The following is an 18,430-nucleotide window of genomic DNA, read 5'->3' as shown; positions in this document are numbered from 1 at the left end:
GTGTGGCTGAAGCTGCCGCTCTAGTTAGGTGTGTTGAGACATGTGGGTTACGGGGGCGCAGGCCTCTCCTCATGGGCCCTCTTGGACGCGCCGTTACTCGACATACCTGCTCTGCATAACCATCATGTCGCCGCCCCGGAGCCCTGCAGGGCGCCCACCTGCCCACTCATTCCAGCCCCTAATGACAGTCCCTAACCTGGGTGGTGATCATAGCTAAGCCTGTCGGAGGCTTTACACGGCTGAGCAGCAACACAGCGGCGACAGAGGGCGGGCAGGCAGGCAGGCAGGCAGAAGCAGCGGCAGTGGCGGCAGGCTGGTGGGCGACAGGCCATTTGTCCTCATGCCCCGGCTAATTTGATAATGGCCACAAGCTTCCACGCCACCATTACAACTTCCCAACATTTACCGCCACTGCCTCACTCATGTCGTTGTTCGTCCCGCACTTCCTGGTACCACAACTGATTCATTTCTCCAGAGCCACTTACGGCCACAACGGCCGCCAACCGTACACTCTGCTATTACAGTTCATCAGCCAGTGTAAGTAAGAAACTAAATAGGGGTTACCAAAGCGACTAATTGCTGCACAGAATGAGTGAAGGGCTGCCTCACAGAATGTATGAGTGTGAACTGAAGGCACAGAGGCACAACGAGGTGGCTCTCCTGCCTGCAGCAAGCGAGGCCTTGTAGTGAAGCCAGTCCTGAAGGAAGCAAATACTACTGTGGTTTGTCTCCCTTTCTCGAGGACGTGGGACGATGACCGACAGATGGCACGTCAACGGCGGTCCGCACGGTCAGGGCTCAAGGCGGTGCCGGCGGTGGGAGGGACGCGGCGAGGGCGAGGGTGAGTGAGTGTTGCCATGATTCCATGATCCACAGAGGCAGCGTTGTGCCTCGCCCGTCAGTATCGCTAATCATCCAGGCACCACACGTGAGCTTCGTGAATACCGCAACAAAGAAACCTGCCGCAAAAAATTAATCCCCGAATTAATCGTTCTCGTCAAATTTCAAATCGTGTTTAGGACAGAAAATTAAAATATATTACGTGCACGCCGACATACACAGACGAGCGGCACACCTCGTGCGCCGGGGATTACACAGCATGGCTCAATTTCGCGTTGAGGTGAGCGGGGCGCCGGTGAGTGGGGGGGCGGCAAGCACACGCCACCAGCCGCTGCCTCGCAGGTCCTCAGTGCTTCTCAGCTTGACGTGAACACTGGCTGAGTTACCGCCTACTGGCACCGCGGCCACGCTATAATCTTCCCCGGTCATTTCGTTCACAGTTTACGTAAGACCTTGCAAGTACGTCCCAATTTATCGTTACGACCGCGTAATTGGAAGGGAGCTGGCGAAAACTGTCCGCTGTCATAAAATAGAGGCGCTAGTCCGCCAAGGGTCCCCCGCACACGCACCGCCCCGGACCACGGGCGGGGCACGGCTGGAAATCATAACGCTGAGACCAAGATTACCGGGAATCATGCGCTAATCGGACTTAACAAGGAGAAAATAGCGCGGGTGTCTTCTTAACAGGCAGCGGCGGCGAGGCTAATCCCTCGTATTATGTAAATGATTATTCAGGGAGTTACCGAGCTGCTTACAGGACGCCGGAAGAGGAAGGCAGGCCACGCTGGGAGTGCAACAGCTTACCCTTACCGACACCACCACCACCGCCGCCACCATTACTCCTGCTCCGTACTAATTAGGCGACCCTTGGAGACTTCACCACAATCACACACACACACACACACACACACACACACACACACACACACACACACACACACACACACACACAAGAGACAAATTTAGCTTCCAAGGATACGCATTAAGAAACTTTTACTCATTGTTGTGTTTGTAAATGACGTCCTTCATTCATTTTGCTCGAGGACTGTATTAACCACTGACTTATTGCAGCTTTCAGTAAAATAAATGGATAAATCAAAATAATGGTCCGTGATAGATAAAAATTAAAGGCATGTAAATATAAAGAGACGAATGGTAGAGACAAAAAAATGGATAGAAAAGTGTTGAAGTGGACACAAATTAAACTGGCTTGGTGGTGGTGGTGGTGGTGGTAGTGACGAATAAAATGTAGATGAAAAGCAAGTTAATATTCGGTGTTATACGTGGCGTCGCGTGTACCACTCCGATATTCTGATACGCCACTGAACTGAGCACGCAGAACTCAACAGTCGGTCTCAGGTGAACATTTCATGAAGTTATGTTGATTACAGCTGCTCACCTCGAAGCGGGACTCTCAACCGTGCAACAAAAGTGAACAAACATGAATAAACACAAGGCCGGTACAAAAACACCATGAATAATTAAACTTCTCTACGTTATCATCATTTATTTACTTTCATTACCTTATTTATTTCATTCTTGTATTTTCTAGTCTTCCCGTTACTGTATCTCCACGTATCTTGTGTATTATTTCCTATGTACAGTGGAACCATGCGTGCTTTGGGGTCCGAGGAGTCTCCAAGCACACGAGTTCGAATCCTATCCACGGTCGGAGTGTAGGTTGGGCTTCCTCACTCCTAGCGGGTGGGCTTTGAGATAGGAGGTACCCCAAAAAGTATCCCCTTTAGCCCAGAAATTCCCGTGAAAGACCCACATGATATTAAAAAGAAGAAGAAGAAGACTCGTTCCCATGTATATACTGCTACGAGTGAATCAATACATCAAAGACTTCCTCGTGTGTCTTCACTCTGTATTCATTCATGCATTTTTACCCGAGTCCTAAAGCGATTTTTATGGGGAATTTATGGATGGGAAATGTTGGTGAGTGTTGCTGGGGGTTGCTGGGAGGTTGCTGGGGGTTGGTTGGTCCTCAAAGCCGCGGGGGACCTGGCAATACAACCCCACTCCCCTGCGGAACCCATCACGATATCACTTAGAGTTGCAAAGTATAGCTAATGGAGGTCATTATTTGCACGCTTCGAATGGTGGCAGTCTTGTTGCTACCCTACAGACACAAAAACCTTCGCCTTCAAGTAACAATAACAAACAGGGAAGTGAGTTATGACGGAACCACCCAGTACTCGTGTGTGTGTGTGTGTGTGTGTGTGTGTGTGTGTGTGTGTGTGTGTGTGTGTGTGTGTGTGTGTGTGTGTGTGTGTGTGTGTGTGTGTGTGTGTACAGAGGGGGGCAGCGGACAGACCACACCTCGGATCGATCCTCTTCTGCACGCTAACCGCTAGCCACATCTCGCCAGGACCCCAAATCCATCACGCTGACGCCGGCCGTAAAGGGTCTGAGGGCTCTCACGAGGAGGGCCGCCGCCGCCACGGGACCTGAGCTGATGGGCGGCGCACTAATCCAGGAGCGAAGGGGCAGAGTAGCGGCGCGGCACACAGATGATAAAGCGAACCGTGCAGGCGAGATCTCCACACTGCAGACCGCTTCAATTAAACACATGCAAATACGCCAGACCTCACTAGAAACCCGACCAGAGACACTAGCAAAGAGACCCGACCTATTCCGCCTATCTTATCGTTCCCGCTATGCAACCACTCGGCTCTCCCTCGCCCACGTCTGGCCCTCCAACTCCAACAATTAGGCGCGGAGGGGCGGTGTAGGTGAGGAACAAGGAGAGGACGGGGATAGAAGCAGGACACACGCACAGCTCCCCAATCTAACACGTGAAAAACCCACAGTCAGTAGGTATCCCAGCGGACACCACTAACCCAACTGCTGACTTATAACAATGCATAACTGACGCGGGACCCCAAACGTTACATGCAAGGAGGGCAATGGAGGGTTCACTGGCTAGGCTGACTGGCTGGCTAGCTGGGGAACAGAAGAAAAGAGAAGCGAGAGACGGGAGGGGTTCACGAGAAGGGGAATGAGGAAGAAGAGAGAAAAGAATGTCATGAAAGAAACAATGAGAGGGAAGGGGAGAGCCAGATCAAAAAAAGAAAGAAAAGAAAAAGAAAAGGGGATGAGAGTAGAATGAGGAAATGATGAGTAGAAGAGAGAGAGAGAGAGAGAGAGAGAGAGAGAGAGAGAGAGAGAGAGAGAGAGAGAGAGAGAGAGAGAGAGAGAGAGAGAGAGAGAGAGAGAGAGAGAGGAGGAGGAGGAGGAGGTTGAGGAACAGAGGAGGAGGAGGAGGAGGAGGAGGAGGAGGAGGAGGAGGAGGAGGAGGAGGAGGAGGAGGAGGAGGAGGAGGAGAGTTGCTTTGTCATGCACGCGATGATTGACGGACTGACAGACACCGCGACGCCCCACTACGTGCTGCATCGATCCTCCTCCTCCTCCTCCTCCTCCTCCTCCTCCTCCTCCTCCTCCTCCTCCTCCTCCTCCTCCTCCTCCTCCTCAGTGGGTACATTAGTCATTACTCCTAATCTCTGTGGGCCTGTATTCAGAAACGCTCCGCTCTCTCACCACGACTATCTTTAAAAGCCACAGAGACGACCAACCGGGTTCTCAACAGTTTCTCCTATATACAATTTATAAATCTCGCTAATCTGCCACTAGAGCCTTAAAATCCACCCTTAATAACTCGTGTACCTTCAACGCGAGCCTTTTAACTCCTTAAGTGGTATGACGCGTTTCCATATTCATTCTGCTTATTGTTTGGTGATTTTATACAGCTTCAGAAACTCATGTGGGGGATTAAAATAGTGAAGACTGTGGCCATTACTCTTCTGACCTTCACAGATCTTTCGTAATGTAAATAAAATGGTCTAATCGTACACAAATCTCCATATTTATTCTGCTTACTATTTGGTGATTTGGGAGAGAGAGAGAGAGAGAGAGAGAGAGAGAGAGAGAGAGAGAGAGAGTTTCTGTATACGGACTGACTCTCTCTCTCTCTCTCTCTCTCTCTCTCTCTCTCTCTCTCTCTCTCTCTCTCTTACACTAAACACCGGTACACTTACCCAGACTTTATGACAACATTGTGGACCGCATCTCCCTCACCCTCTCACAGTCCCCTCCCCACTCCTTCCCCCTCCCCAACCACCACCACCACACCTGCGGCGACACGGCCAATTACAGTTCGCTGGAGTGCTACACAGCCATGACCGTCAGACAAATCCTGGCGCAGTTATTGAAAGTTGGATAATACGATGCCCTTAAGATCACACCATTTACAGGCGGTTCACACGAGACAGCTGTGTGTGTGTGTGTGTGTGTGTGTGTGTGTGTGTGTGTGTGTGTGTGTGTGTGTGTGTGTGTGTGTGTGTGTGTGTGTGTGTGGAAGGGGCGGGGGATACAATGGTGTGAGGCTGACGAGGTGCATGCAGAAGGGCGACCAGCCAGCGAACAGGTGTGTCGATGACCCGGGAAGAACGCCGGGGGAAGGGACAGGAGGAGGAGGAGGAGGAGGAGGAGGAGGAGGAGGAGGAGGAGGAGGAGGAGGGCCCGAGTAATCTGCGTTGGGCTGAGAAGACTGCAACCAAAACACACGTAAAAAAATCAGAAAAAAATGCTTAATCCGTGTTACATATCCAGCGAGTAACCCAGTGAAGACTTTCCTGGCCTCGCTCTTCCTGCCGCGGGCGTGTAGGAGAACTCCCGGCGAGCTGCTTAACCTTTGTTGTCCCGGACTCAGGCGGGCAGCAGCGCGTGAAGACCAACAGGCCCTCACTTGAGCCCCACAGTCTGCTAACTACCGCACACACTCCCTACGCCAGAGCAAACACTTAGGCAGAGGCTCAATGTAGCAAGGATGTAATAACCCTCTATGCACAGCGCCCATCCTGCCCTGACTCTCCACCACCACCACTACCATCACCACCATCACCGCCCAGACTATCTCCTGTGAAAGGGAAAGAGTTCATGGTCACTGGAGGTTTCGTTCTCAAGTTGCCTTCGGCTCGCTTGGTGGTGTTGGCTATCTAACGCTCAGTTGTATACACACCTCCCCCATATACTTCCCCGCGCCGCACTGCCATTATTCAAAGCACATACACACAATACACACACAAAGCGCCACGTTGCTATTAAACAAATTCCACTGTCATTACTACACGCTCTCCTCGCTCCACTGCAGCTGTTAACCCCCTTCCATACAGTGACGCGTTTTTCATATCTATTCTGCTTACTATTTTGCGATTTTCCACAGCTTCAGAAACTTCTGTGAGGATTAAAACAGTGAAGACTTTTGCCATCAATCTTCTGACCTCTATAAACCCTTCCTAATGTAAATAAAAACTCCTTCAGTACCATGATGCGTTTTTCATATCTATTTTGCTAACTATTACGCGATTTTACACAGCTTCAGGAACCTATGTGGGGATGAAAACAGTGAAGACTCTTGCCATCAATCTTCTCGCCTCTATAAACCCTTCCTAATGTAAGTAAAACCGTCTAATAATCCCCCAAAACAAGGTAAAAAAAAATGTGTCCCAGTATTGGAGGGATTAACGTCCTCTACATTCGCTATCCATTAAAACAAAGGCAAACTGCAAGCATCCTCAAGGAAGTTCATCAATCCATGCTCCGCTTCGTGTATCCATTGCATTGTTCCGGCGGGCAAATAAACACACGGTCTTCTAACAGTAAATAGAGAGTGTCACAGTGTCGTTGGTTAGCGAGAGTTGCGTGGACGTCAAACAATCGCCGGATGACACGCAGAGAATGGCACAATGTTTTTCCGCTTGAGTGTGGTTAATATTTCGCGGGAATTCACGATAACACGTACACTAATAAGGTGAACTGTGTAACTGAGACAACCCGACCAACTTGTATGGCTTTAATATTTAGGCCAGAATTCTGAAACGCTTTGCTCTTTCACCGTCACTACTTTCCAAGGGCTCTAGTTGAAGATATTCGTGTTTTTAAGGGGATTTTTATGGTTCTGGTGATGAACTAACAAGACTTCTGGTTGATTAAAAGGAGAAACTATAACTTGTATGCGTTTATTATTTAGGTCAGTATTATGAAACGCTTTGCTCTCTCACCATCACTACTTTCCAAAGGCCCTTGAAGATACTCGTGTTTTTAAGGGAATTTTCAGTTCTGGTGAAGAATTATCAAGATTTCTAGTTAATTAAAAGGAGAAACAGTCTTGAAATTAAGGCTAGTTGTCTCTGTGGCCTTGGAAACCTGTCGTGGTGAGAGGAAGGTGTTTCTGAATAGGAGCCTTGAGAACATATTGGCACCTAAGCTAACTTAACAGGAGGGAGAGAAGATGGGGGAGTGAGGAAGTGAAGTACTCTGACGGGTGAAAGGAAGCGTCCGGTGATCGCCACGCCCCACCTCCTCCATGCAAACAGCCTATCACTTCCTTGATTGACTACTAAACAATTCCGTTTCATCCCTGAGCACCAAATAACACATGTCCCGCTGAACAAATACCTGCTGATTTGTGAAGCACGCACACCAACTTGTACAAAACATCGAGTGGCCGGGGAGGGGAGAGCAAACACAGGTGAGGGGCCATATAGGAGGATCAACACCAACCTCTCTCTCTCTCTCTCTCCCCACAAACTGAGGCATACCGAGGCAGTGACGGGCCGGGACGAGGACCGGACTGCGTGGTGCTAACGTGGTGCTAACATGTTGTTGACAGACTTTATGATACAGCCGTGGCTTCTTCCACTCTGTTTTTCCCATAGTCTCATATCCTCTGGTCTATTCTCAGACTGTACCAGATTCTCAGCATACGCGAGGGTTTGAGATTAACTGAATGACGAAACAGGAGTGAATGCAAGTTATAAGCCCGCATTCAGGTACGCTTTGCTCTCTCACCACGACTGTTTTCCAAGGCCACAGAGATGATTAGCGGGGTTTTTAAGTGTTTATCTTGTTAATAATGTAGAAATCTTGTCACTCTGCCTCTAGAACCATATAAACACCTTGAAAAACTCGTGTAAATTCAAATAAAGCCTTTTGAAATAGTGGAGGTGAAGCACAGAAGTGTTTGAGAATACGAGCTTTAGTCTGCTGGTGACCATGGCCGCAGCGAATGAAGCAGGCACAGAGGGACGAGGCATGGAGGAAAGCCAAGCTGACGGTCATCGATAAGACTGTAGAGGAGAATACGAATGAAGGACGAGGTGCCACTCGCTGAAAGATAAAACTCGAGCAGACCTCATTAATAAAACAATACTGCCATGCTTCCTGCGCCACCCCTGCTGCTACCGGTTAACTACCACTTCCTCTTAATAGGCCATAAAAGCGGTGCTCCACCCTCGCTGCGGGTGGAGGGCCTGCCGCGCACCCTGCTGGCGTCACGATGAACCGGGAAGGAGCTGCCTGCCGTTACCCTCTGGCTTCACCTCCCGCCGGCAATGCTTCCACCGCTGCCCACATCACTCAGCGCCATATTCAGACACTTCACTCTCTCACGGCGACCATGTTTAAGGCCCACAGAGATAATTAGCCAAATTTTAAAGGTTATTCGTCCTGATGATAATGCAAAAATTTTAACATGACACTACAATTATAAAACACCTTAAAATTCCGTGTCACTTCAATCAGAGCCCTTTGGAAATAGTAGAGGTGAGGCACAGAAATGTTTCAGAATATGGGCTTCAGTCTCAACATGCCACCTTGGTCATAACAAGCTCCGCGGGACAAAGGCCACAACGTGCAGCCTGCCCTCCCTGCCTCCCTGCTCCAGTCCATCACACTTCCCGACACACGAGGTGAGCGTAACACTCGGCCAGGTTGTTATTAGCTTTATACTAAGTCACCTAAAACCCATGATTCACTTTTTGTGCCGTGAGTTACAACAGCATGCACTCACTCCTCTCTCCCTCCCTTCTCTCCTTCCCTCCCTCCCTTCCTCCCTCTGCTGTGTTGAAGATTCACTTACCTCCGCTTGACTGTGGTGGGGGGAAGGGTAGTGGTCATGGTGTGGGCGGCGGCGGCTGCTGCTGCTGCTGGTGGTATGGGCGTGGGCGTGGCCAGCACCTGGTGATGGGCCGCGGGTGCAGTCATGCTACCCCCAGACAGGCCGCCCACCCCAGACCCCACGCCCATGTAGGCGCCGGAGTATGCCCCGGCGTAGGCATACATGTTAGCGGCTGTGTGCGCCGGGGCTCGCTAGGTGACGGCCATGCCACCGGGTAGCAGCAGCAGCAGCGGCGGCGGCGGCGGCGATGACGAAGACGGCGCCAGTTACGGCACTATCAGCGGCGGTGGCGATGGCAGGTCCGTCACTTCCTGGACACTCACCACCCACCGCACACACCACTGAGTCTCTCCACACACTCGTTAATTCCTTAGCTCTCTTATACAATGATCTTTCTTTGGGTTTTCCTTGGGTATCACGCGCGTCTCTCACCAAACACAGACTTCAAGCTGTGGGTCATAATTACACCATCTCAATTACCACTAAGCATTGGATTCTTACGTTTCAGGGCACTTTAAGTCAGTCAGTCAGTCAGTCTCTCTCTCTCTCTCTCTCTCTCTCTCTCTCTCTCTCTCTCTCTTAACCAAACCTTTTCCTCTATTTTTCCTCTTTTATTCCAGTTTCTTTCTCTCTCTCTCTCTCTCTCTCTCTCTCTCTCTCTCTCTCTCTCTCTCTCTCTCTCTCTCTCTCTCTCTCTCTCTCTCTCTCTCTCTCTCTCTCTCTCTCGTGACACACGTGGTTATCTCTCAACAGACAGCCACTCACACATCCTCTTCAAGCATCACACTACATGTAAAGAGCGTCTGTTTCTCCTTGAGTGTCAATTTACTGTTCATTAATGCAGCAGACGCCAGGCAAAACACGGATCAAAGTATGCGTGCTGCTCCTTAGGTTGTCTTCAGGTGGCTCCAGCGAGTTAAGAGTCACACCGCCTCTCACTGCCTCTGGGGACGTGGCAATCACCAGCAGGGAAGTTATTGGCTAAGCAGTCACATCAATATTGCAGACGTGTCTCGTTATTTGTCGTAATGCTCAATGTGCTTCAATCATTCGCTGGCTCGGTATACGTTTGTTTTCCCTTCAGTTATACGATATTTGTTGATTCTGTGGTTTGATGTAGATGACATATGATTTCAATATAAAACTTAAATATATCCAATAATTTCCCCGTTTGTTTAAAGAAAGTAAGTAAAAACATATTTCTTGTCATGTATCTTGTGTTTAAATCCCACACAACTTACATTTTCTACACAAGGAAATTCAATATACTAACAATCTTCGACATATATCCACTTTGAGGGAAAAATATGTGAATCTAACAATACAATACTTGTCCACTCGTTTGAGAAAAAAATATATGAATCAGTGTTTTTATCATGCACTAACCAACACACTTCCATTGTTTACAACTCCCACAAACACCAGGGCAGGACAAGACCGCTCAATCACCACACAATCACGCAAATTTATGGACGACACCTGAGTCATATAGTTTGGCTTAGCGTTGCCCTTGAATAATCTGAAGGAGGCTCTGACGAAGGCTCTGACGGAGATTCAACAGATCAACCCCTTTAGTAGTATGACGCGTTTTCTTACTCATTCTGGTTACTATTTGTTGATTTTATACTGCTTTAGAAACTCATATAGGAATTAAAATAGTGAAAACAGTGGACATTAATCTTCTGACCTCCATAGACCCTTCCTAATGTCAATAAAATCGTCTAATCATACCCAAACTCAAGGTAGAAATGCGTTCCAGTACTGAAGGGCTGCGAGGGACACTGGATATTTGTTTTATTTATGAGAGGAAAACTGGCTGAGGGCAACATGAAGCTATAAAAAGAAAAAAGGACCACTTAGTTCCCAGTCCCCTTGCAGGTCCGGAGAGAGAGAGAGAGAGAGAGAGAGAGAGAGAGAGAGAGAGAGAGAGAGAGAGAGAGAGAGAGAGAGAGAGAGAGAGAGAGAGAGAGAGAGAGAGAGAGAGAGAGCGTTTCAGAATATGTGCCCACCTAAGAAAATGACTTCGAATACTGAATGCTTGACTAGGAAACACACACAGACACTCAGACACAGACACACACACACACACACACACACACACACACACACACACACACACACACACACACACACTAAGACGCAGCTCAGGCCTCGATCAATGAGTGTTCGTTAGTCCTGCCTCAGCTCGGCCTCCCTCAGGGCTCACCAAGCACTTCCATCATCGCTGCCTCTAATGTCTCTCTCCCTCTCCTCTTCCCTGATCCAATATCCCCAACCTGATGATGTGAAGACTTAGGTCCGTATTCAGAAACGCTCTGCTCTCTCACCACGACTATTTTCCGAGGCCACAGAGATGATTAGCGAGGTTTTCAGGAGTGTTTCTTTAGTTCATAATATAGAAATCTCGACAATCTTGCCTCTAAAACCGTAAAAAACACCTTAAAAACACGTATAAATTTAAATAAAGCCTTTTGAAATAGTGGAGGTGATGCACAGAAGCGTTTTCAAAGGCCAGCGAGATGATTAGCAGGATTTTCAAGAGTGTTTCTCCAGTCAATAATGTAAAAATCTTGTCACTGCCTCTAGAACCGTAACACCTTTGAAAAAACACGTGAAAATTTATATAAAAGCCTTTTGAAATAGTGGAGGTGAAGTACAGAATACGAGAATATGAGCTTTTTAAACATATAGATATACACTAACTCCCAAATCACAGTCGCATCTCGGGCTTTCATACAGTGAGGGGCAGACAGTCACAACAAACATACGAGCTCTTACACATACAGACATACATTAAGTCCCAAATCACAGTGAAGTGGAGAGTCACACACACACACACACACACACACACACACACACACACACACACACACACACACACACACACACTGACACTAACTCCCCCCACACGGTAGCAACTATGTACTACTTCACCTCCCTTACTCCTCATATGCTTATTTGCTTTCCTTCCACGCAATGACAGGTTAGCGCCCCTCTTGCTTCACGCTGCCAGCCACGACTCCACGCCCTACACGCCTCCAAGCCCTCTCTCCGCTCATGTGCTGCCTTCCTTCCTTCTCTATCCCTCTCTCTCTCTCTCTCTCTCTCTCTCTCTCTCTGTGTTTATACTCCCTTGGTGTCGCGTGTTGGGAATGTCCGGTGTGTGCTATAAGTGTGGAGAGAGAGAGAGAGAGAGAGAGAGAGAGAGAGAGAGAGAGAGAGAGAGAGAGAGAGAGAGAGAGAGAGAGAGAGAGAGAGAGAGAGAGAGAGAGAGAGAGAGAGAGAGAGAGAGAGAGAGAGAGAGAGAGAGAGAGAGAGAGAGAGAGAGAGAGAGTATATTTACCAGCACCTATCCTTTCTATCATATACTCCTTTTAAATTTATCTTCTAATACATTTTTATATGAATCTCCAAATACGTTTATCTTTATTTCTTACTAAATCACACACACACACACACACACACACACACACACACACACACACAAACAGGTAAATCGTTCCCCGAGTCAACAGCTCTACTAGTTTGCAAATTACATTTTCATACACGTTTCTTTCATCTTATCTTTAACAATAGTGACGTGTGTGTGTGTGTGTGTGTGTGTGTGTGTGTGTGTGTGTGTGTGTGTGTGTGTGTGTGTGTGTGTGTGTGTGTGTGTGTGTGTGTGTGTGTGTGTGTCGGTAAGCACAGTGCAGGGATCTAATCAAAGGCTGGACAAGAGGTAATATGAGGGCAGGAGGGAGCGGGCCGGGTGGCGGGCGGGTGTGGGTGGGTGAGGTGGGTGTGCACAATTAAGCAGTGCTAATCGCCTGCTGTTTGTCGGCTATGCAGCGCGCGGCGCCGCGCCACACAACCCTTAATAAAGTCCACCATAAAGTGTGGCCGCAGTAACGACGCCCCTCTCGCCGAATAACAGCCCGCCGGGGTTTACGGCTGCCCATTACCTTTTTGATGCGCACCTAATGGGCGTCCTGTGGAGAAGGCCGGGCACTCCTCCCTCCTGGGAACGACTTCACCCGGGGCGGCGGTAACACACTGCGCCGCCCATACCCAGATCCACACCACGGTGACGGCGACATGGCACTAAGAACTTGAGAGGAATGAGGGACAGCGGGAGACCTCGCAGCCTTGTCACTCCCCACGACACGTAGGGCTCCGAGGAAAGACAAGAGCAAACCCTCCCCTCCCTCTTTACGGTGCACCGCCCGTCCGCCCGCACAGACCCAGGCCAGGGCAGAAGAGGGGTGGTGCGGCGCGGCGAGTCATGCTCCATCACTGACACGCACATTTTGACGCTTCCATTTGCGGAGCTATATATATAATAAGTTACAAGAGAAGACCATTCTCCGTGTCGTCAGGATGAGTGGCATGATCGCAGACCTCCCCACCCGTCCCTCCTCCCCAGGGCTTGGTTACCGCCGCCCAATCACCCGCCAATCGTCAGGCAGACTCCCCGATCTACCCTCCCCAGGACCCGCCGGGAAAACTGACCGCCACCTCCAGAGAACGTCCTGTTTTTGCTCCCAGTACCCGAACGGCGGCCGCACATACATACATACGTACCCAGGGCGGGGCGGGGGTTCGGGGGCTGGCAGGGAGGTGGTGACCGGGCGGCGGGGCATCGGTGGGTCCCTCCACCTGGCGCCCCGTCCCTGCTTCAGCCATTCATTTAATATTCGAACACTCCACTGAGTTCCCACGACCTCAACGCCGCCACCCCCACTGTTTTCTGCTATGCGCATAATTACCAACGCCGTGTGTGTGTGTGTGTGTGTGTGTGTGTGTGTGTGTGTGTGTGTGTGTGTCGGACCCTCGTTACATGAGACCCTGCAGGTTCGTTCCCCAGGCAGTCAGCAAGGCAGGGATGCGACAACCTCCTACCACACCTTCCCGCTGACAACACATCCATTCTCAAGGGGCCGATTGAGAAACTGGTCCCGTAACATCCTTAAAAAAAAAAAAAAAAAAAAAAAACTAAGGTGTGTGTGTGTGTGTGTGTGTGTGTGTGTGTGTGTGTGTGTGTGTGTGTGTGTGTGTGTGTGTGTGTGTGTGTGTGTGTGTGTCTTCCAGCTCTTTGCTATTCAACGTCCGGTGTAGGATGAATGAGTGACGAGTTGTTCATGCTCTGCAGCACACTCGGGTGTTGTAAGGCAATGTTCGGCAAGGAAGTGGAGAGGTTCTCGTCAGGCTATAGTGACCAGCCAGCGCCTTGATCGCCACCACGAGCGAAGTGAGTTTTAGAAGTCACAACAAGCAACAAACAGTGGAGGTATCCCAGCCTACGTGACATTACCTCATCACTCCTTGCTGATGGTAGGAAGTGAGACTCGTGAACAAACAAACTAATTGAAATACATTACGCTCGCAACATCTCCATTCACAAAACTATCAAACTGACAATTTCCTTCCCACAAAGAATTCACTGATGAGACATTTCCTAGTACTGTTTCCTGTGAAGTTCCAATCCCTGTGGCTCGCTAAGAGGGGGAGGTTGTGTGTGGGGACAGTAGCGTGATCCAAAGGGCGGTGTGTGACCACACAGGGGAGGGGACCTGGCACGCAGACACGCCCCCGGCCCTCCTCGTGGTCCCAGTTACCATGGCAATGACCAACAACAAAAGTGGCGGCCTTCATCTGACGCTGACTGTCCTCTGCCCCCATACAAGCGCCCCTGATGCTCCTGTCGTCGCCTCCTCGCCGGCTAACTATCCCACCACGCCTCTAACCTTCTAACCTCTCACCGAGGAAGGCACGCAGCTACTCCAAACTCCGGACACTGACACACAGGACACATTCATCAACACCACACATTTCTAAGACAATCCATCAAATGTTCTTATACAATGACACTAAGAGACTCAGGACGCCTAACGTATTCTGAGTCACTGGTGAGGAGGACGCGGCCACCAAGCTGCGCCAAGTGACGCTTCTGCTTCAGGTTGTGTCATCTCGAGGCCAGTCATCGTGCCATCGAGATGAGCTGATGGCTAAAGTACTGCGGCAACAGAGTAAAAGTTCGCCTCGCACCAGAAGCAGGACCACTTCTGGAAGGCGGCCACTCTGCCACAGACACCTTCATCACCATCACTCCCGCACCACACAAAAACTTGAACGAAATACTCTTTATCACAATGACCAGCTCTCCTCGCCCCTCCCTCGCGGCGCCGCCTCTCCCTCTCCATCTCCACCGAACACTCGTCAATATGTAAATAACTGAGGAAGGAAAAATAATTACTATCTCCTCGAATCCCGCAAAATATTCCCCTATGAAAAGTGTTATTCTTTTAATAGTGTTTGAACCTGTAACACTATAATCAACAGCAATTAACTTTCCCTTGACGCCACCCCCACGGGCCCCTGCCTCCCGCCCTCCACCCACCCCGCTCCTATCACAGCGCCCCGGCCTTCCCGCTCCCTACTCCCCGCTCACCACTATCAAGAGGATGGGTGAGAAAGTGAGCAGTGTGATGAAGGACCCTTGCACAGGCTGGCCATCTCACACTGCGCTGCAACACCACATGCGTTTACCAAGGAGAGGGAAAGACAAGAGATGAAAGGAGCGAGGGAACAAGGGAGGGATGGATGAAGGGAAGGAGTGAGTGAGTGAGCGAGGTCCGGCTCCATCCCATCAGGGACAACAATACCAATGCCATGCCTGTCAAGAACAGATCACGCTTTTTTTTACAATTTTCCAGGAATGTCGGAGAGATACCACGCCAATAAATTGTACACATGCAACATCAGGGTACGTGGACACGTGGACTGGTACCTACGTGTTTGATGGGCAGTGGTGAACCTGCCGGCCTGTCGTGCTACAGGCCCAAGGAACAAGGCCTCGCCGTACCAGCGCGGACGCATGCACGCACGCACGCAAACAAGTAAACCTGGATATCGTCCCAAATCATTCTGAGCGTGTTCTGCCTCCAAATCATACCTTACTTTCCGAGAAGGCTCGAAATTGTTGTATTAATTACGCCATGTGAGAAAACCAAACAAGGCCGTGATGAACACCCCCGTGCAGGGACCAACAGTGTGTGCTGTGTCCGCCGCTGACTCCTTGACGACAGCAGGAAGGTGGCGGCTGCTCTCACAAGCCGCGGCACACTGTTCACGCTGCGGACAACACGGGCGTTCTTGCATAGCCCAACAAAGGCTACAGTCACTGCCTCCAGCCTGGTGCTGCTGGCCGGGGTGGCAAGGTGGCAGGGTGGCGGGATGGCGGGGAGGGCGTGGTGCTGGGCTGAGGCGGTGCAGGCTGGTCCATAAAAGGGCAAAACTAGCATGATAGCTCACCTCCCTCTCCAGAAGGAGCATCTGATCCAGTCTGGACTTACTCTCCTCACACCTGCAGGGCGGTGTGTGCCGGGCTCCCCTGGAGGAGGGCGGCCATTGCCTCATAGTAAGGGGCAGAGCATGACTACCCTGTCAGCGACACGAGCGTGGCTTCCCTCGGGCGTGGCTCCTCCCCTCGGGCAGGTGGCGTGCGAGGAGAGCTGCGGCTGGCGGGGCGAGCACACGCGAGGCCCTCCGCCCCTCACCTGCTCCCGCTAAACTAATCCCACACACCAGGTAGCGCCCCACGCCCACTCTCAGGCAAACAGCCCCGAGCCCATGGGGACCACGGGGGCCACACCGCTCCTCTGCTGGCTACTGGTCATCACAAAACCCACCTTGTCACTTTTTTTCTCGTCCAAGGGGGAATATTATCAAAAGATTATGAAGTCAGGGATAGCCCTAATTTACTTTAATGCCAAGCCTGACCGGTGAAAGCCCCGAGCCCCGCCCTCCTCCCCGCCCCACACCACGCAGCGCCACTCACACACTCACCGCTCTTACGGCTTCCTCACCATCATTTGCACCCAAGTGGCTATACTCTACTCCTTCAGCGGCGAGCTCACCAAACCACCACCACCGCCGCCACCACCACCACCACCTGCACCGCCTCCACACAATGCTCGAATCACTCACGGAAATGTATGCATTACTTATGAACCAACCACACCCCTTCCACCTTCCCTCTCTTCATCACCACACACACACACACACACACACACACACCATTCCCTACCACCCTCCACAGCCCTTCTATCATAATCACCACCACCACCACTACCACTACTACTACACCCATCCTCCCACTGCACTTTTACCACGAATATTCACCCCAAGCTACAGCCGCCGTATCAACAGCCTGCTCTCCCCACGTCACCTCTCAGGGCTGGACGCCAACAAGGGGGAAGAGGGAAAGGGAAAAAATGATAGAAGAAAATGTAATACGGTCAGCCTTTCTAGGAACTCAATTTTCCGGGGTGAGAGAGGAAAATCCCTGCCTTACAATATCTTACCCCTGCCCTACCCTGCCTTGCCTTACTCTGTCGTACCCAGCTATCCTTCTTCACTCCTCTGCCAACAACATCAACAACAATAACAACAAAGGCATCGTCTCATTCCTCATCTCATTTTCTTCAGCATTAGCCATTAGCTTCTCATCTCCTCTCAATTTGCCTCTCTTTCCTCCCTCCCTGTGTGTGTGTGTATGTGTGTGTGTGTGTGTGTGTGTGTGTGTGTGTGTGTGTGTGTGTGTGTGTGTGTGTGTGTGTGTGTGTGTGTGTGTGTGTGTGTGTGTGTGTGTGTGTGTGTGTGTACGGCTCCGTCTTTGTCTGCTCTCCACCCTCTCCTTGTCCCTTCCTTCATCAGCCGTCTCGTGTTACCTTCGCGGATTCGTTTAATTAGAGTTAGATTATTATTATTATTGCTTCTACCGCTGGGCCGCACCCGCAGCCACAACCACCACCACTATTAATACTACTATCACTACTACTATTAATGCGATGAATCATTTAGCCTAAGAAACTGTAGTGAAGGGACAGAGTTACGGTTTTGGCGAGACCAGCGTGGCTCTTCAGTACACAAATAAGTTATGCATGTACTCAGCCAGATGGGTTTCATAGTGGGTGGTTTTGTTGGGTAGCGCGCGATTCGTGTTAAAATCCATCACCAGGGAGACAGAGGCGGCAGGTGTGAGTGTAAACAGTAGCAGGTGAAGCCGCAATCCGCGACACCATGCACCGCACAAGCGAGGACTGTGTGTGTCCGGCAGCCCCGCCCCGCCCGGGAAGAAAGCCAAGCCGCCTGACGTGACGCCCAGCAATCACTTGGCTCATTCACGTCCGAGTGCCGTGGGATATTAATAGTAAATTAGTAGCACCCTCAGTTCCGACCTTGTTACCGCCGAGTTACAGCCCGCCGCCAACACGCAGCTGATTAACGGCGAATCGGGGACGACTGGCGGCAGCGGTGGCGGTGAGGCGGGAGGGGCGCCCGCCGCCTGGCCACGGCTAATAATCTTTTGCAACACGGCGCTTCTCACCCAAATTAAAGTGCACAACGAGACTCACTCAACGCCCTCCGGTGTCTCCCTCACTAGATAACAACGATACGTAGCCGCCAAGGTCGGCCAGGCAAGACCCGCACCCTCGCGGCTGTCTGTCACCACGGGCGGCGGCGGCTGCGGCGGCGGCGGCGGCGGCGGGAAGGAGCAGGTGGCTGAGGACCTGGAATGAGGCGTAGTGGGAGACACGCCTCTTCACCATTCATTTATCATCCTTAATTACATCAACAGGACAA

The 18,430-nt window shown here is 50.7% G+C and overlaps 1 protein-coding gene across 18 annotated transcripts in view; it reads right to left on the bottom strand.

The window, feature by feature from the left end:
• Nucleotides 1-18,430, bottom strand: part of LOC123503838 (aryl hydrocarbon receptor nuclear translocator homolog) — an 82,646-nt gene that overhangs the window by 59,640 nt on the left and 4,576 nt on the right. For all 18 annotated transcript variants that reach the window (XM_045253913.1, XM_045253916.1, XM_045253919.1 and 15 more), the window contains exon 2: nucleotides 8,765-9,252. In XM_045253913.1, the coding sequence (XP_045109848.1) occupies nucleotides 8,765-8,967 (203 nt within the window). In that variant the 5' untranslated portion in view covers nucleotides 8,968-9,252. The remainder of the gene's footprint in view (nucleotides 1-8,764; nucleotides 9,253-18,430) is intronic.

Source organism: Portunus trituberculatus, chromosome 14 (assembly GCF_017591435.1).
Source record: "Portunus trituberculatus isolate SZX2019 chromosome 14, ASM1759143v1, whole genome shotgun sequence".
Lineage (NCBI taxonomy): Eukaryota > Metazoa > Arthropoda > Malacostraca > Decapoda > Portunidae > Portunus > Portunus trituberculatus.
This window is presented reverse-complemented; position numbering and strand designations above follow the sequence as displayed.